This window comes from Sphaerodactylus townsendi, linkage group LG01, assembly GCF_021028975.2.
Source record: "Sphaerodactylus townsendi isolate TG3544 linkage group LG01, MPM_Stown_v2.3, whole genome shotgun sequence".
NCBI lineage: Eukaryota > Metazoa > Chordata > Lepidosauria > Squamata > Sphaerodactylidae > Sphaerodactylus > Sphaerodactylus townsendi.
The window spans coordinates 74,140,193-74,156,495 of NC_059425.1; the positions used below are offsets into that span (position 1 = coordinate 74,140,193).

At 41.0% G+C, this 16,303-nt stretch overlaps 1 protein-coding gene across 1 annotated transcript; it reads right to left on the reverse strand.

Annotated features, from left to right (window-relative positions):
• Positions 1–843: 843 nt before the first annotated feature.
• LOC125425787 lies at positions 844–6,017 on the reverse strand. The gene is made up of 2 exons (XM_048483460.1): positions 5,153–6,017; positions 844–1,565 (listed from the first exon to the last, which is right to left on the reverse strand). The coding sequence occupies exon 1, from the start codon at positions 6,015–6,017 to the stop codon at positions 5,163–5,165; it is 855 nt and encodes a 284-aa protein (XP_048339417.1). The 3' UTR covers positions 844–1,565; positions 5,153–5,162.
• Positions 6,018–16,303: the final 10,286 nt, after the last annotated feature.

The following is a 16,303-nucleotide window of genomic DNA, read 5'->3' on the forward strand; positions in this document are numbered from 1 at the left end:
AAATAAGATCCATCTTTCCATGGACTTATTTAAGTGTATATTTTCTGTCATTCTTTGATAAGAAATCAGTTTGGTTAAAGATGAAACAGTCCCAGTCTTCCTTGAACATGTCAACATCAGAATCTTTTGATGCATTCCATTTTTATGCAAGATACATCTTTGCTGCAGTCAACAAACATACCATCAACTCAGACTCATATCTGTTCTATTTTTGACAAATCCCAAAACAAGGACCTTTGGGGTTCATGGAATTGAAAGTCCATTTGATGCTTTTATTACTTCCAGACTCGTCATTAAAAAATTATTTTTAGGGCAACTCTAAAGGATGTAAATAAATCTACGTATACTATATGACAGGGCAAACATATTCAATTTTTATATTCCCTTCAGTCAAAATGTATCAAATATCACCTAAAGTGTTACAGGAAGCATGTGTCTAAACTATTTGGAACTGGCATGGACAGGGCAGGATTTGGGCATTGGCACATTAAAGTTAGGGGATTGGCCTGGTCTCCACTGCTGACAATCAGCAGTTCAAAGAAAGCCAATATTATGTTGGTCCAAAGCTGGACAGAAAAAAAAATCCAATCATAATTACTGTAATCATCACCTAAAATACCCACTGTCTAACTGTCAAGGCTTTATCCTTCTTATAATGTGTTTAAGATTCTGAAAACCAGGAAAAATGCAAAGAAATAAACTGTGCCGGCTTCAGAATTTTTGGCAGCAGCACCACATAGTACAAGAACCACAAGGACCACATCACACAGAAAGCTGAAAAGATCCAATCCAGTGTCCTGTTGTAAAGTCCAAATTTGGACATAAGTGGGAACAAAGCATCTCTTTTTTTTTTTAAATATAATTTTTATTAAGTTTACATAATAAAATAACAACAAATCCCGCATTTGATAATTACAACTTAGCTATACATTTCTTTGGATATATATTGGTGGCAGATTTGTAGATAGATCAGAACTAGAATTTAGACAGACTTCTCCAAGTACTTGATGAGAATATATACACCCACCCATCACCCCTCAAAGAGTTATTTCTATAATTAGTTAATTTAGAAAGTTAAGGAAAGGGGGAAAAAAAAGAAGAAAAAGAAAAAAGAAAAATACATAAATAAATAGGTATAAGAAATTGTATATATAAAAAGTAAGACAGTAAAAGGAACAAAAACAAAACAAAAACAAAAAACATGTAGAGTATGGCGGGACCTCCCCTTAGCCTTGTTTCTGTTATGTAGTTCATTTATCCATATTTCTTGGAGTCTTATTTACATTAAACCAGTTAACAAAAATTTTGTAATCTTATTTCCTTATACTCTTATATAATTTTAAATCAACACTGTAGACAAATAATAACATTCTTATAATCATCTCTTGATTGAAGAAATCGTATCAATGGTTGCCATATCTCTATAAATTTTTCCAGTGTTTTGTTTTTAAGTACATTAGACAATTTATCGTAGGTTGCGTATTCTATCAACTGCGTTAACCAGTCTTCTACCGTTGGAATTGTAGTCCTCTTCCATTTCTTAGCGAGTTGTATCCTAGCTGAGACTAGCATATATAAAATTAAAGTTTCAATATTTTTACTTATTTTTGTTTCACATATATTGAGAAGAAATAGTTCTGGTTTAAATTCTAAATTCCTTCCTATAATTTTTCCCATTGCCTTATGTATATCCTTCCAGTAATTTTGAACAAGCGGACATGACCACCAGACATGTATATATGTTCCTTTTTGTAAATGGCATTTCCAGCATTTATCTGAGCAGTCGTGATATATTTTGGCCAATTTACTAGGGTATAAATGCCATCTATGAAACATTTTCAGATAGTTCTCTTGTAGTCTAACTGCTTTCGTATATTTAATATTTTTTTTCCACGTTCTTTCCCATGTTTCAAGACTAATCTCTCTCTTCAAATCTACAGCCCATTTAATCATGCAGTGCTTCACTTGCTCATCTATCATTTCAGTTTGAAGAGTGTGTTTGTACAGTTTCTTAATTATTCCTTTAGAGGATCCTCTATATATTTTTATTAATATAGAATCCTTCAAATCAAAACCTTTTCTTTTGTCTATTTTAAATTTTTCCTTGAGTTGTTGGAATTGGAACCAATGGCATTCTTGTTTGTTTATTTTAATTTCTTGTCTTTCTTGTAATGTATATTCGCCTCCTATGAATTTAACTATTTCACTATATCTTATTATATTGCCTGGTTCTTCTACTTTCATCCTAGTTGCTTCTAGGGGTGCTAACCACCCGGGTGTTGCATTAATATGTTTCCTTTTATAGTCTTCCCATATTCGGAAGATAGATTTCCTAATATAATGTTCCATAAACATTTTATATTCCTTCCCTTGGGCATACCAAATGTAAAAATGCCAACCAAAAAAAAGATCCATTCCTTCCAGATTAAGTAGTTCCGTGTCTTCCAGTAACACCCATTCTCTAAACCACAACAACCCAGCTGCCTTATAATATAATTCTAGGTTTGGGAGTCCCAGACCACCTCTTTGTACATCGTCACACAATACCTTATAACTTATTCTAGGTCTTCCCTTTCCCCAAATAAATTTTGAAAGGTCTTTTCTGCAACCTTTAAAGAATTTTTTATGAATTTCGATGGGAATTACCTGAAAGAGAAAGTTCATTTTGGCTAGAACTATCATTTTAATTAGGGCTATTTTCCCCATCAATGATAAGTTTAATTTGGCCCATTTTTCTAGTTTAATCCTTATTTTTTTCCATTCACATTCATAATTGTTTTCAAATAATAGAATATTGTATTTTGACAAAGTTATTCCTAAGTATTTCACCTTACTTACCATACCAAATTTCAGATCCCTTTCTATTTCTTGTATTTTCTTTTGGCTTATATTAAAATTCATCATTTTTGTTTTTGTTTCATTTACTTTAAGTCCTGATTGTTCACTGAACATTTTAATCTCTTTCTTCAGGTTATCTATTGTATTTTTTGACGGGTTCAAAAACAATATTAAATCATCAGCAAAGGCCCTAATCTTATATTCGTATTTTTTTTCCTTTATACCTTCAATTCCTATATTAGTTTTGATATTTAATAAAAAGGGTTCTAAAGCTAATATAAATAATAAAGGGGAAAGAGGGCATCCCTGTCTCGTGCCTTTTTGAATTTCAAATGGTTCCGATAATTCACCGTTTATTTTAATTTTTGCTATTTGGTTCTGATATATTGCTTCAATCCAGCTTTGGAATTTTGTTCCACTGTCTATCTTTAATAGACTTCCTTTCATATAATTCCAACTTAGATTGTCAAAAGCCTTTTCTAGGTCAATAAAAATCATCATAGCTTGTTGATTAATTCTTTTGTTTAAAAGTTCTATCATATTTATAGTTGTTCTTATATTATTCCTTAATTGTCTATTTGGCAGAAAACCGTTTTGTTCTTTACTAATTATTTCACTAAGAATTCTTTTTAATCTTTCTGCCAAGATAGCTGCAAAGATCTTGTAGTCGCAGTTTAATAATGAGATGGGACGATAGTTTTTAACGTTGGTTGGGTCGTATCCTTCCTTTGGAATCACCGTTATAGTAGCTTCCTTCCAGGAATCAGGTATCTTTTTTTTACTTTGGATTTCATTTGTTACTAATAATAGGTTTGGGGCAATTTGATCTATTAACGTTTTGTAGAGTTCGTTTGTAAGACCATCTGGGCCTGGAGATTTGTTTGATTTAGTTTTTTGTATCATCCTTCGAATTTCGTCTAAGGTTATTTCTTGATTTAACATTTCCCTTTGTTCTTCTTTTATTTTGGGTAATATATTATTATATCCTATATTTACTTCTTCCTTTCCTTTTTGATTATATAGCTCTTTATAAAATTCTGTGAATTGAAGTAATATCTCCTTTGGGTTCGTATATTGAATCCCATCTTTAGTTAATACACTAATTCTATTATTCTGTATTTGGTTTCTAATTTTCCAAGCCATCCATTTATTACATTTATCCGCTTGTTCGAAATTATTTAATTTGGATATTCTAATCTTCTTTTCCATGTCTGAAGTATATAACATTGTCAATTGATTATTTAATTTGTTCAACTCTAATAACAGGTTTTTATTTTCCGTTTGTTTTGATATCTGCTTTTCGGTTTCTCTAATTTTTTCTCTTACTTCTAATTCCATTTTGTTTAGGTCTTTCTTCCATCTATTCTGTTCTTTAATCAAAATGCCTCTTATAAAGGCTTTATAGGTATCCCAAATAACATTGAAATTTATCTCTGATGAGTTATTTATATCAAAAAATTCTTTTGTTTCTTTTTGAATTCTTCTAATTACTTCATCTTTTTTCAATAAATAATTATTCATTCTCCATATTCTTTGTTTGTGAGGTGATTTTATTTTCCATACTATTGGTTTATGGTCTGAAAATATTTTTGCCTCTATGTTTATATCTTCTGTTGTTAGGCATAGATCTTTAGTGGCCCATATCATGTCCAGCCTGGAATGGGTGTTATACTGTTTAGCATAAAAAGTGTATTCTTTACTATCTCCATTCCGAAGCCTCCATATGTCATTTAGCTCTAAAAAATCTACTAATTCAAAGAAAGTTTTTGGAAGTTTCCCTCCCATCGTTTTGTCATCTTTTACTGTCTGCTTATCTAGCCAAGTCGAGACTATACCATTCAGATCTCCCATAAGGCAGACACTGTTATACTCATAATCTTTGATTTTTTCCAATAGTATTTGGTAAAAATTACCTTTATTCTCATTAGGGCCATAGACTCCTATTGTCAATATTTTTTTCCCTTCCCAATCAATTTCTACGCCTAAGAATCTCCCTTCAACATCTTTAAATACAAGCTTTGGTTGTAATTTCTCTTTGATGTACATCACCACACCTCTTTTTTTCTTTTTTTTCATGGCTGCTACAAAGCACGTTCCTAGACCCTTTTTCTTAATCAATTCTATATCCTCCTGTCTAATGTGAGTCTCTTGGAGACAGATCAAATCATAATTATTTTTCTTTAGATAGTGAAATACTTTCCTTCTTTTTTCTGGTGCATTTAACCCATTAATATTCCAAGAAATAAATTTTGAAATCATAATGAATACAATTAAATAAATTATTAAATAATAATATAAGTTCATTCTCACTTACTATTAATTATTTACTCAAAGTCCTTTTTAATTTTCTCAAGGAAGTTCTGTGCTTGAGGTATCGTTAGTATCTTCACAAATTTGGAGTTATATTTTAGTCGGAGTCCCTCCACTTCTTCCCACCTAAAGGTGATGTCTTTTTCCCTCAGAAAATTAATCAGAGGATTGTAACTTCTTCTTCTGTTCAAAATCCAAATTGGAATCTCTTTTAGTATTATAATATCTCTTGAGTCTATTTTCAGTTTTTCCTTTGAGTTCTTCCTTAATAATTCATCTCTAGTTTGCAGTCTCGAAAAAAAAATTAATACGTCTCTATTTTTTTTAAATTCATCATGCCCCTTTGGACTTAATCTTATTATTCTTATTATGTCTTCTTCTAGCATCTCTTCCTCCATATCCAAAAATTTTGCCAGATGTGTAATCATTTTTTTCTCAATCTTTTCGTCTTTTTCTTCAGGGACTCCTTTGATTCTTAAAATGTTTCTTTTTTGTCGTAATTCCAATAAAGCACACTGTTTGGCAGTTCTTTCTGCCTCCTCCTCTAGTAAGTTGATTTTGCTTTCCCACTTCACGTTTAATTTATCTTGTTCTTCCGATTTCGCCTCTAGCTTTTTCACCGCGTTCTCTATCACCTTTACATGGGAGAGATCCTTTTTCATTATATTTAATTCAGTCTCAATTTTCTGGAGTTTTGTTTCTACGCTCTTCTCAAGATTCATAATTTTATTGTCTAGTCCTTCTAATTTTGCATTTGTTTCCTTTTTCATTTCCCCCATCATTTCCAGCATCTGGTCCATCTTTGTCTCCAGTTCTGATCTCTCTGCTTTGTCTGATATACTTTGTTTCCTTGTTGTTGCTTTAGACATTTTGCTTTCTGAGCTTTCTGTCGTTTGCTTTGGACTGTTATAATTTATTTAAGTCTTCTATTAGAATATTCACTTGTCAAATTCAAGTTACTCCTTCCCTATACCTCTTTTGGCGTGGGAGGATTCTTCCTTATGGAGTGTGGTTGCTGCCTTTGTAGTCACCAGCGTCTTTGGTCTCTGCTCTTGCCAGCAGCAAATCACCTAGTCACTTTTCTTGCTATTTTTCCTGCTCTTGCACTTCCAGGCGCCACCACTGCATGTATTTCCTCCACTCTTATTTGCGCATGTGCGTATGTGCGTTCCGTTTGCTTTTCTCAATAAGCGTTTCTCTATAGACGCTTCTAAAAGCGTCGTCTCCCTTGTTGCTTAGGAACGTCTTCGTCTTGTTCTCACTTGCGCATGCGCGAACTCGTAGTCCTTCCTGGTTACTTCCTCCGCCTTGTTTCTCTCTCCTGTTACACGGGAGTAACTTCGCTGGTCACGACTCGCAAGGAAACCCGGTAAAACTTTTTAATGTTCTACAGTATTTTTTTTTCCTATTCACTTTCAGTTAATATGAAGCCCACTCCGTTTTAAATCCAAGAGTGTTTTTATTTCTTTTGCTAAGTTCCCGCTGGTTGGGGATATTGCCGAGCTTCGGGTGTTTAGTTTAGCTTACCGCCGTGTGACTCTCGTCTCTTCTGCCTGCTTGGGGGCGAGTCCCCACGCCGGGGCTCTAGACGGGAGTCTCACTCCCCCTCCAGTGGACGATATTGAAGAAATTCCTTCTTCTTCAGTCTCCCTTTCTTTCCCAGGAAGAGTATCTCTCACAAACTCCGTTTTTGGTGGGGTTTGAGAGTTGATACGATCAAATTTTCACAACTTTAGCGGCAGCCTCCGGACGACCCGACTTCACCCATCCCGCTCGCAACCGGAAGTCCGGGAACAAAGCATCTCAATCACTTCAGAAAAGATTTTCCTGCAGAGAGGTCACACTTTAGAGCCAGACAATTATATGAGCTGCATGCTACCACGCCTAAGTGTGGATACTACCAAAATTGGAGGATCAGAATAGATGAGACCTGGTCAGTTCTTCTGGATGTTTTTAAAAGTCAAATAGCACAGCCCCAATTTGGATCAGGGTCCAGGAATGGAAGTTGAAGGGGTTTAACTCTTCTATCAATACAAGGTTTCACCAGTGAAAACCACCTCCTGCAATCCATGCTGGTTTGAGCCCCGGAAGGAATATGTGTCAGGGTTGAAAGAAACCTCTTCCCCCATTTCATTTACTTCTAGAGAAACAGAAATCCTAGCCCAGGTTCTTAGAGTAGAGCTAGTTGGACTTCTGACAGTGCAGGTAGAACTGAAAGAACTGACAGTGAAAAAGAGCAACCATTCACTTGTCAGGAGTGAAAATCACACTTCATGTGGGTGAAGGATTTCCTTGCCTAATTCTTCAGGAGGGTTTAGTTCAAATGTAGCAAAGTAACATAGGTGAAGCTATAACAGGGCTGGGTGGGGACAAATGGCCCGGGCGAGCCGCTGTTGAGTCACGTGGGGGCAGAAAATTGCCCCCACATCCCTCCTCCTTCCCCCCTCGGCTTGACCCCGCCAGACTGCTCCTTCAGCCACACCGCCTAAGGTAAGTGGGGCACAAGGGATGCCGTCCAGGCCCATGGGGGTCCGGCAGAGGCCTTCCCTTCCCCCACACCACTCCAAAAGGCTCTTCCCCACCTCTAGCCACCTCTTGCCACTCTCCTCCACCCCTAGCCACCCCTTGCCACCCTCACCCCACCCCTAGCCACCCCTTGCCACCTTCCCCCACCCCTTGCCACCCCTTGCCACCCTCTCCAACCCCTACCCACCCCTTCCCATCTCCCCCAACCCTAGTCATTGTAGTCGTGCACGTGGAGTCACCGTAAGAACGAGACGAGATGCGGAGATATCATCTGGTGGAGAGAGCCAGCAGCGGGAGCGCGGGGGTCCGTGATCCTGGCAACTCTGCCGCGTGCTAGTTCCTGGCACCTTTTATTAGGGATTCTTTGGGGGCGGGCAAAGGGGTGGATCGGCGGGAGGCCGGGAGAGCGGGAGAACGGGAGACCGGGAGATCATCAGGTGATGCATGATCTCATCGGGCTGGTACGTGCGGGAGGAAGCGTCCGTGTCTGGGCCTAATCCACACCTGGGGGCAAGGGCCCAATTATCCCTTTGTCTGGGACACCTGGTGCCTGTGAGCCAGGCAGTTCATGACCTGTGACTCACCGGGGGGTGGGGGATGGGGGAGCGGGTGCGACCAGAAGGCCGTAGTTGGGCCAGCATGCCAGCGCTCTGCCTACGGTGCTGCCGGGTCAGCGGCTCATCCCTACAGTCATCCCTTGCCACCTTCTCCCATCCCTACCCAACCTGTGCCTCCCTACCACCACCCCTAGCTCAGCTGGCATTGCTCTGAGAGATGGTGATTTTGGAGTGACAGTGCAAAAATCATGAGGATCCATGAGGATCCGTGTTTGTCAAGTAGGTTTTTGCACCACTGCGGCACTATGAAGCGTGGGATGTGTGGTTATTGTGTTCAGACATGCGGCTAATGACTGGAGTTGTGATGTGTTGGTGATTTTGTGATGACTTAGTGCAAAAATCATGAGGATCCATGTTTTTCAAGAAGATTTTTTCACCAGTGCGGTGCCATGGAGCATGGGATGCGTGATTGTTCTGGTCCTGCCTGTAGACTGACATGTTCTGTAGTTTCCTGGTGGTTTCATTTCATTCCAAAGCAAAAATCATATGAATTCATGAGGATCTGTTTAAAATCATCTGGATCTGGCTTTTATCCAGATTTGTGAGTTAGGGCATGTTCTATAATGTGATTGTGACTTTGAGATGACCTGGTGCAAAAAAACTTCGATTGGTTGTGATGGGGGAGGGTGGATGCCCATATCGGGGGGGGGGGGGGCTTAGATTTTGCCCCGGGCTCCATTTTCCCTAGCTACACTTCTGCAAAGTAATCATAAAATTTGAGAAGTTTGAAAGGGGAAAGTGATTTGGGGAAAAATACTCCTTTTCATATAATTTACAGGCATCAAAGTTGTCACATGAACCTCTGAGTAGCTTGGTTATAATCTTTAAAACATCTCAAAAGTCTATCATATTTTAAAAGCACTAAGAACCCTGTGACAAACTGACATCTTTACAAAAAACCAATTACCATCTGTGCTTTCCTTGTAGACAATATTCCATCCTAACCTAATTTTAACAAAATTCTACTATTTATTTGTTATACTTTTAAAAGCTTATTGTGCATTGAGGTGAAACAGAAAGAGAGCGAAGGGAGGACAGATCACCTCAGTTCCTTAAGCTAGTTCAGTTAAACATTAATTTTAAAGAGGAACAGGGTGAAACAACTGAAGAGAACTCACCCCCCCACACACACACTTATAAAGGCCTTTTTCACACGTTTGATGTCTTTGGGTCAAGTGTACATTCCTTTTGGGTCAAATTCTCAATTGTGCACATGTATCCCCCTCTTCAGAACTCACTGCACTGCAGATCAGAGAAGTCCTGTGGTTTACAAAAGCAGGCAAAATGTGATCTTTTTGAAGCAGAACAGTATGCATTTCACTTTGTTTGTCTTTTCCACTCCCCCTTGCTTCACCCACCCACGAGTAGCAGTTCTATTGGCATTTCCAGGGGACTGATGGGATTCTTTTTTTTTATTAAGACACTTTCTATCATAGGAATGGCCTTTTTTTAAAAAAAAAAATCAGAAACATGTGGCAAACAACCTCCCAACCTGGAAGCAAGAGGCTGGCAAATTGAGGTTAGGCTCAGGGTAAGCAGCAAAGCACCTCCTTGTGTGTAAATGAGTAAATGCGGGGAGACCCCACTGAAAAGCACACAACTGTACCACAAATGTAAGTGCATAAATAGCCATATATTCATTAAAAAGCTGATCAGCAGTGAAGAAAAGATCTTAAGAGAGAAAGGGAACATTCTTTGACTTCAGGTATTGGGAGGTGGGAGATTTTTCACCCGGTCTTTTTCCTGCCTTCACAGTTGCCAATCAGTTTGGATTGGTGGTAGTAGTAGAAGAAGAGTTTGGATTTATACATTGCCTTTCTCTCTTGTAAGGAGAGTTTAGGTGGGCTTACAAACTCCTTTCCCTTTCTTTCCCTACAACAGACACCTTGTGAGGTAGGTGGGGCTGAGAGAGTTCTGAAAGAACTGTAGCTAGTCCAAGGTCACCCAGCAGGAATGTAGGAGTGGGGAAACTAATCTGGTTCACCAGATAAGGGTCTGCAGCTCATTTGGAGGAGTGAGAAATCAAACCCAGTTCTTCAGATTAGAGTCCACCTATTTTAATGACTACAGAATGCTGGTAGTGCTTTTATACATACACAATTTTGAAAAAAGAAACTGATGCAAATCTGTTCAGCAAGCATTCAAATCTTTCAGCACCCAGTGACCATTTCACATTCAATCATAACTGCTGAACATAGTATTTGCAAAAGTCCCACTCTGTTGTTTTAATCATAGACTGGAAGCAATGCATTGGTAGGTCCACGTTGAAATATATGGGTGAAGGTATTAGAGTTGCCAGAGATGGCCAAACTAATTTCATTACTTAAAGAAAATAATTCAGTTAAGTGTTTGGACAGTGGTTTAGAAAGTTAGGGGTTGTTAAAGTAAGATCTAATAGTGAAAAGTGTGATTTTTATTAAAAATCACTTGGTGCACTTGGTGCAGACATAACTAGGAGTCCTTATGGAAAATGTTCTTTGTTTTTCTGTGAATCTCCTTTGTGCCCTTTGTGGGTTGAATCCAGTGGGTTGAATCCAGACTACATTTTCTGTCAGTGAAATGGAACTTTCCTACCATTCTACTACTGTAGCCTACCACTGCTTCTGTATGATAGGAACCCTGAAGGATATGAGAAGAGAATCACTGGAAATTGTCAGTTTCGTCTGGATCCAAACCAGGAAGTTATGAAGCCGGCTGAAAGTTAACCATGATTGAAGAACCTTTTCCTTCAGGCAAAAGTTACTCAGTTCTTGTCTCTCTCAAGGTATAATATATGAAGTACCACAGCTAGGAAGGAACTCTGCTTGAAACCAGTGATATAGTGTTTGGACTTAGGCTGTGGCGGTCTGGACTTAATTCTGTTTACTTTATTCATGAAACTCAATGAGTGATTTTGAGCTGGACATTGTTTCTCTACCTAAGCTAATTCATATGGTTTGTGTGAAGTATGAATAATGGACACCACCCTGAAAACATTAAAGAATGGGTGGGGTACAGATGTGAAAACTAAATACGTAAATATTACAGCAAGGATTGGCAGCACTTGGCTAATTTGGTGGAGTTCCAACTTTCAGTTTTCAGAGATTCCCTTCCAAGCTATTGTCCGCAGAGAAACTACTACATATTCAAAAGGATTCTGCAGCATGTTCAAGGGTATGGCTTATAAGCTCATATGGACCTCCTGACATCATGTCTAGAGTGGCCCCAGTCTGGATGCTCTCTGCCTCCCACGGGTCCTGTTACAAAAGTGGGAGGAAATCCATTCACAGCTCTATCAATGTTATATGTATCATTTGGCCACTGTTCTGTTTCCAGGTATCAGAGGATTAATTACTGACAAGCTTGTCTTCAAGCCATAACCCAGAAACTGAATTCATGGAATCTGTTATAGTATATACAACTGTACAGAAAAAGTGCATATACTAAGTGCTGTTGTGTCAGAATTGAACAACTGCAGACTGAATACAGGGGTTTACTTTGTGAAATGTTCCTCTCTGGGGAAAAAGAAAGACTTGTCAAGAAGATTTACAGTGCAATCATGGGGGGGAGAGATAGCAGTGGCGTACCGGGCCTAAATGGTACCCAGGGGTGGGGCGCTGCAGCTGCCCACCATTGAGCCGGCCTACAGGGAGCGAGCCTCAAGGGAGGCCGGGGGGAAGCCTTGGCAGCTCAGGCACATGCCGTTTCATCATTTTGCCAAGCCCCCCCCATGAGACAAAACAGTGTGCGCCCAGGGACATGGGATACCCTATGTCCCCATTAGCGGTACACTACTGGGAGATAGTCATAAGGAGCAGCATGACCACAACACCAGTATAAACAGGACTTACACTGGCATAAAGGAGTCTTATGAGGGTGGGACCCCCATATATGCTGACAGCAGAGTCATAGCTGGGCCAAACTGCGCCCGGTGCGCAGTCTATATTTCTAACCAATAATGATGACCTGATTAGTGGAGTGGAAGTGGTAGGAATAGGATCCTTAGGTGGGAGTGATCATGCTCTCCTGGAGTTTGTAATACAGTGGAAGCGGGATGCTAAGCATAGTCATACATGCATTCTAGATTTTAAGAAAGCAGATTTCAATAAGCTTAGGAATCTACTGGGTAAGATCCCGTGGTCAAAAATACTAAAGGAGAAAGGAGTGCATGGTGGCTGGGACTCTGCTAGCCTAAAAATGCGCCACCTGCAGGCCGAAAACTGAAAAAACACTAAAATTAGAAAACACACTCCAACGAACCTGAAAATTTTGCACCCTCCACTAGGGGGGGCACCCGGGGAATAGGGTACCCCATGTCCCTAGGCCAGGAGTAGGGAACCTTTAACACTCAAAGAGCCATTGGGACCCGTTTTCCATGGCAAAAGAAACACTTGGAGCCACAAATAATTTTTGACATTTAAAATAAAGATAACACTGTATATATTGGGGGTTTTTTACCTTTCACTCCGCTCATTCTGATAAGCGCATGGATACGTCCGCCCTGCTGCCTGCAGGGTGGGCAAGGATGGGGCCAGCAGCTCGGCCTCGCCAGCCGCCAGGAAAGCGCCCGCTCCGCTCAAATGGGGCGGGCGAGAGGGGAAGCCCGCAATGCGGCCCAGCCAGCCGTGGGCAGTTGGTGCACCTGCCCTGCTGCCTGCAGGGCGGGCAAGGATGGGGCCGGTGGCTCGGCTCGGGGAGCTGCAGTGCAAGGGCAGAAGAGCCGCATGCGGCTCTCGAGCCGCAGGTTCCCTACCCCTGCCCTGGGCAAATACGCCACTGGCTGGGAGTTTCTTAAAAGTGAGATCTTGAGGGCACAATTTCAAACAATTCCAATGAGGGGGGAAATGGGAGGTGTCTCAGGAAACCAGGGGGAGGAGTCTCAGGAAACCCCTCCCCCCACTCCCTTCCCCCCACGGTGCCCCCTTGTGGCGCCCCCACCCCCTTCCCACACTTACCTTAGTTCCTTTCCTTTTCCTAGAACTTTTTCAGGTTGAAAAAAGGCCTGTTCTAAGTACAGGCTTAAAATGGCCTGAGGAACTACAGACAAGGTCTCCTGGGAAGTATAGTTCCCATCAAGCTGTTTTTAAGCCTGAACTGTGAATAGGCCTTTTTTTCAGCCTGAAAAAGTTCTAGGAAAAGGAAAGGAACTAAGGTAAGTGTGGGAAGGGGAAGAGGGAAGAGGAATGGGTGGGGTGGGGCTGGGCTGGGCTAGGCGCCACAGGGGGGCCATGGGGGTTATCTAAAGAACTTTCAATTGAGCTAAGATTTTAAAAGGACATGTGCAAGAAATGAAAAAGGGGGGAAATCACCAAAGAGGGGGAGTCATGCCAAGGCCAGCCCCCATTGCCCCAGCTTGGATACTCCAATGTGACACCCATGTGACCCACTAGTATACCAGCCCTGGTGGCCAGCTGAGACTGAGGATTTAGCCCCCCTGCCAGGCCAAAGGCATGGGGAAAGAGCCTTGTTCAGCCAGTCCTCTCACCCTTTTATCCATGTGAGCAGCTATCAAGTGCAAACAGCTAGACAACCAAAGGCAGTGGCAGGAATCCTTTGCCAGGACCCACAGTGGATGAAGGGGCTGTCTAAATGTCTGAACTGCTGTGACAGTAACTTCTGACAACCTGGAGAAGCTGCTGAATATCACCCAGGGACTGGGAGAGGAGCAGAAATGTGTTGAGAGGCTCTTGGGGGACCACACTCAGGCAATGCTGATGGCCACCTGCAAACTGTCCCACCAGGTCCTCTGCCAGCTCCATGGTGGGCAGGGGTTGCACGCCATTTGGCATGTGGCCACATCAGGTATTGCAGATGTCCTTCCACCTGGTAGGGTTGTTGGTGAGCATTAGACAGCCATCAACTCCCCTTCTAGGTATCCTTGCCTCCCCATCTTGCACCACTCCCCATATGATCTCCGTTCATTCAATTCAATTAAACACATGAGTCTTTAATCATGTAGGTTTCCACCTTCAGTCTAAAGCTGTGCAGTCCAGGCACAGGTGAACCATCTCATATGTGCTTCATGAGAATGAAACTTTTGCCAGCAGCTGTTGATTCACTGAATTATCTTGGGATAACATCAATGTCCCACAATTCCAGAAAAAAGCCTACATTATATGGATTTGCTCCAAGATACATTTTCTGCTAGACGCAGGGGTAGGGAACCTGCGGCTCTCCAGATGTTCAGGAACTGCAATTCCCATCAGCCTCTGTCAGCATGGCCAATTGGCCATGCTGGTAGGGGCTGATGGGAATTGTAGTTCCTGAACATCTGGAGAGCCGCAGGTTCCCTACCCCTGTGCTAGAGGAATAGACTTCTGCCCATGGAATGGAACTCTCCTCCTTCCCTCTCCTGCAAGCACACTTAAAATGATGCTCTTGAGGGATAGGGGACCCTCAGAGACATCATGAGGGGCAAATTAGAGGTATGCAGGGAGAGGAGGAAACATCAAAATTGCCCTCCTTTGTTTTTTTAGTCCAATGATACCACTCTGCAGGCTGCATTATCCTTCATTTGTATGAATCCTGTAGACAAATCATGTAATTATGAATAATCATCTTGCGAACATAGGAACATGACTCAGTATTACATTTATTTAAAAACTATTTTGTCCTGCGTTCACAAAACTATAATTCCAAAAAAATGTCTGAGATGGGTTCACCCAAGGTGTTTATCCTGGGAAACCCTGAGCAGGAGTATTCTGTGTTCTGCCCTTTATCACACCAACTTCCCCCTCTTTGGACAAGGGTGAATGGTGGTGAATGCTAAATTCTGTGATTTCAAAACTGTAGCTGCAGCACAATTAGTGTGATTAATGATAAAAGATACAAGGAAAGTCACATTTTCATTTGAAGATTTGGTTTGTTAACAACTGGCTTAATAATGAAAGCATACTGCATATATGTGTTATAATAAGGTATTTAAACCTTCTCAGAGGACTGCCCATGTCAACCCTGTAATAATCCCAGACTTCTTAGGATGCTAGTGCCAGCCTCCTACTCCTCCTTGACTTTTGGGGGTAGCAAACATCACCATTTACTGTTTTCCTATGCAAGAATTTTATGTACCGATAAATCTGGTATTTTGGCAAGGATGATCACTTGAATGAGTGATACATTTCCTGAGAATTTCAGTTACAGGGTCAAGTGACTGTTTTCTACTGAAACCAAAGGGAAATGAAAGTGAATCAATGCAATACAGTTGAAATGAAATAGTTTGGAAATAGATTGGAAACAAAATGAAAATGTTCAAAAAACCCTGTTTGCACATACCTTTGTGTGTTGTGTATGAATGCAATAATTGAAACTGAGTGACATTGGTTTCCCCTACTCTTTTCAGGAGATTCTAAAACAGATGCAGCTGGGCTGGGGCCAAGTTGGCATGGAGTCTGCATGAATCTTGAGACACTTTATGACCTTAACACTACCAGTCTGGAATAACTGAAGTTGTTTACAGCTTTAGCCAAACCTAGATGAAAGCCTCCGTTATCACAGTCATTGGAACATAAATCAGCTCTGTCATCTTGCCTCTCTGTCGTTGACCTTTCTGCTAGGAATAGTGAAGGAATTATACACACACAGAGAGAGAGAGAGAAACACACACCTCCCCACATATATATACACTCACTTCCCTTTACTGACTCTTTCTATTATTGACTGCTCCAATAATAATATGCCCCAATTAACTTTCCACTGAGAATTCATTAAAAGGGCAATCTAGATTTTTTTTGGGGGGGGAGGTGTGTGCTGTGGCGGCTGTGGATGGCACATGATGGCAGTGCTGCATCACCTTCACAGGGTCCTTGGGCAACATGGAAAGGAGGGGAAGTTTAAATCCCTCTAGCCATTTGAATCACCCCATTGAACAACCAGGCACGAAAATGCTATGTAACTCTGGAGAGCTAGGAGGCGACATTCCTGGGCTGGAATGCCAGTGGAGTTTGACTAAAGTTGACTCCACCCCCAGGAACATCCCAGCCCACCCACCCCCCACCCCATGCTGGCATGTAGGAGGCCAGTAATGCTCTGTGCTG